This window comes from Tupaia chinensis, unplaced genomic scaffold (genome assembly GCF_000334495.1).
Source record: "Tupaia chinensis unplaced genomic scaffold, TupChi_1.0 Scaffold148587_1, whole genome shotgun sequence".
NCBI lineage: Eukaryota > Metazoa > Chordata > Mammalia > Scandentia > Tupaiidae > Tupaia > Tupaia belangeri.
Window position 1 is genome coordinate 2374403 of NW_006208436.1, and position 3409 is coordinate 2377811.

Consider the following 3409-nt stretch of genomic DNA (forward strand, 5'->3'; position numbering starts at 1 on the left):
TGTGCTCACCAGACAGAGAGAGACAGAGAGACAGAAAATGAGAAATCACCCCCCAGGGGGGATGGTCACGCCACAATCCCTTCTCCTCCATTCTCCTCTCGGGATCTTGGGCACACGCACACACACACACACACACACACACAGAAACACACACACATACTGTCTGACATGAGTTTAAGCCACCAAGTCTGGAATGCGAACTGCGGTCGACTACGTGGGAGTCTTGCAAAATAGCCATTATGCTAACTGCTGGTCCCTCTTTCCTGTTTCTGTATTGACTGATGGTGTATTTTCCCTACTAGAACGTAAGCTCCATGGGAGCCAAGGCCACTTCAGCTGGTTTGTCCTTCAAGGGAGAGGGCAAGCCTGTGAGTCCAGTGTCTGTGTATCGTCAGTCTGCTCATACCCTGATGCATGAGATCAGAACCCGCTCACACCCTCTGCCCTGCCTGCGATCTGTACTCTCTAGTTTTCTATCACATTACCATGAACTAACAAATATTTCTACAAAACAGATGCTTTCTTATGTTCAGAAATAAAAGCCATAATCAAACTTCAATTTGTTTTTGGGTCAGAAGAGAAATGCAAGAAAGTTTAATTTTTTTCTTCCTAGAAACGTATATACATTTCCTTTCTTCAAAATTGTTTACTCCATGTTTAATAAAGATTTCTGAGGGAGCTCAATGTAATTTACCCATTCTCAAATTAAAAACTCTCTCTCCTCACAGTGATTACTGGGTCTCTATTTAAAACTCTGGGAATAAGTGAAGCTGTGAGTATGTGGGATGCTAATTAAGCCTTTGCCTAATTGCTTCACTATGCATCAAGAGGAAGACAGTTGTGAAGTGGTTATGTTCTACGCACCATGCAGGGTCCCTGAGTCAAACTCTGACTTGGACTGGATGATAGGCACACTAAAGCTGTGTGGACTAGAGCCATGTGGCTGTAGGCAAGTGTCATCATCTATTTAAGCCTGAGCTTCTCCTTCTGTAAGGAGTAGATTGAGTTTGTCTATCCTTCTTCCAAGTCTAAAACTTGATTTGACAAATTACTTAGTATCTCTTTCCATGGAAAAAATACTGGTAGGTGATAATATCCAATAACCAAATATTTTATAATAATGAAATTAATTTTAGGGGCTAGCAGATAGCACCGTGGTTATGTCACTGGACTGTCACATGACTAAATATGGTTCAAGTCTTGGCCCCAGTAGCTTGAAAATTATGCCAGGCACATGCACGTTTGCCCAAGATCTCAGAAGGAGAATGGAGTTAAAGGGATTACAGAGTAGACATTCCCCCTGGAGGATAATTTGTCACTTCTCACTTTCTGTGTCTCTTTCCGGAAAGCATGTATACCCTAAGGCAAAAAACTCTCCCTCAAAAAAATTTTTTTCTTTTATTTATATTATGGAATTCATACTAATTGCTGCTATTTGCCCCTGTGGCTCTTGATGATAAATACTCTCTGTTGCAGATTGCTACTGAAGCAATAGAAAACTTCCGAACTGTGGTTTCTTTGACGCGAGAGCAGAAGTTTGAATCTATGTATGGACAGGGTTTGCAGATACCATACAGGTAATAACCACTGAAGAATGGGAGGAGTAGAGGGAGTTTTCCACTTATCAGATTTGTTTTCAGGATCACTATGGCCGGAAGTTAGGGAGCAAGTGGAGAAGCCACCAGAGGGGAACAATTTGGAAATGCTTTTAATTATCCAGGAAAGAAATCACAAGACCCTGAGGCCTTGGGACATCTTTAGGTAGAACCTGTAAGAATGGGAAACTGATGGGAAGAGGAAGGAGAGAGGAACTAGAGGATGACTTTCCACTATCCAGTGTAGATAATGATCCTATTAGTTGCTTGAGTTGGTGATAATCTTTTAATGGAACATGAAATTTGAGGTATCTGCTGAGCACTGGTGGGTGGTCCTCTCTAGGTAGGCCTGTTCTTTCTTTTTCACCCCTTCTCACCTGAAGACCTCCTTGTCTTCCTTTAACACAGTCATCCAGTAAGAGACCTAGTACGTGATGTGACATGAACAGCCCAACTGCTCTGTGTCCCTTTTCTATAGTAAAAGTGACAGCTAGACCTTAAATATGTATTTTTAAATATCTTTTATGATTGAAGAGCCTTTTTTTATGGAAGAAAATCCATTTAAGTGCCAATATATGACGAAGATAAAAGCAAGACTTGACCTAATTGAAGCAGGCGATGGAAATCCAGAGGCTTCCCTCTTACCAACCTGGTCCTACTCACACCACATCACTGAGTTCCAAGTCGCTCAGAACATCCTAGAATGTAACTCCTTTGGAAAGCCACCTCCACCTCCATATAAAAAGTGTTTATTCTTGTAATATATTATTCAGAAGTGCAAATATAGTAACTCAAGTGCAAATACAGTAACTTCTGGATCCCCCAGGGCAAGCACATGCCTATTCACACAGCACAGTCACTAGAGTTTGTATTGGGTAAACATGTGGAATGAGTGTTTACTTGAGAGTACATGCGTATTTCATGTCTGAAAGTGAGGATGGAGGGAAGGATCTTTCATTTATTAATTCCTAAGAGGGTCTTTATATTCATAGGCTTATTGTTTTTGATTGCCAAAGGATACAAGCATTTGCCAGAGAGAGAGGAAGAGAAAGCATCTTCCAATAGAGTGTTGCTACACTGCAATTCTTTTTCCTCCGTTTCTCTATCCTGTCAATATTTGAGCCACACACACACACCCCTATCTGCTGTGTTTTCAACCCACCACGGCCAGGATTTGAACTGTACTCAGCCATGTGGGATCTGGCTACCTATACACAGGGCTTAATCACCATACTATGGGGCCATCCCAGCTTATTTTATCTTTACACAAACACTTTGAGGCTTAGTTAATCCTGTATTAAAGAGGAAGACAATGAAGTTCAGAGCTTAGGAGGTGTCTGAGTTTGTACAACCGGTACGTGATAAAATGAAGCTTAAACTTAGTTCTTAGTTTCATTTTTTGTCTGTCACTCCTGTGTCCCACTGCCAGCCTGTGTAAAACTATGTCTTAAGGACAGAAATGAAAATGGAATAAGTTTTCAAATGTCTCTTTTCCAGAAATTCTTTGAAGAAAGCACACATCTTTGGAATCACATTCTCCTTCACCCAAGCAATGATATATTTTTCCTATGCTGGCTGTTTCCGGTTTGGTGCCTACTTGGTGGCACGTGGTCACATGAACTTTCAGGATGTTCTATTGTAAGTACTTAATGGGCTAATATTTATGACTCAATTCTGAAAATAAGACTGGGTGAATATACTTTGTGTCTGGGTAGAAAACTCTACCCTGAAGTCTCATGAAGACATTCTGGTGATTCAGGACATGTCATTTTGCCTTGTGCGGGTTACCACCAAAACACTCCACCTCACTTGGA

At 41.2% G+C, this 3409-nt stretch overlaps 1 protein-coding gene across 1 annotated transcript in view; it reads left to right on the forward strand.

The window, feature by feature from the left end:
* LOC102483808 (multidrug resistance protein 1) overlaps positions 1-3237 on the forward strand; it is a gene marked incomplete in the record, with an annotated part of 79478 nt that extends 76241 nt beyond the window's left edge. The window contains 2 exon segments of the mRNA XM_006170484.3: positions 1477-1577; positions 3093-3237. Coding sequence (XP_006170546.3) covers positions 1477-1577; positions 3093-3237 — 246 coding nt within the window.
* Positions 3238-3409: the final 172 nt, after the last annotated feature.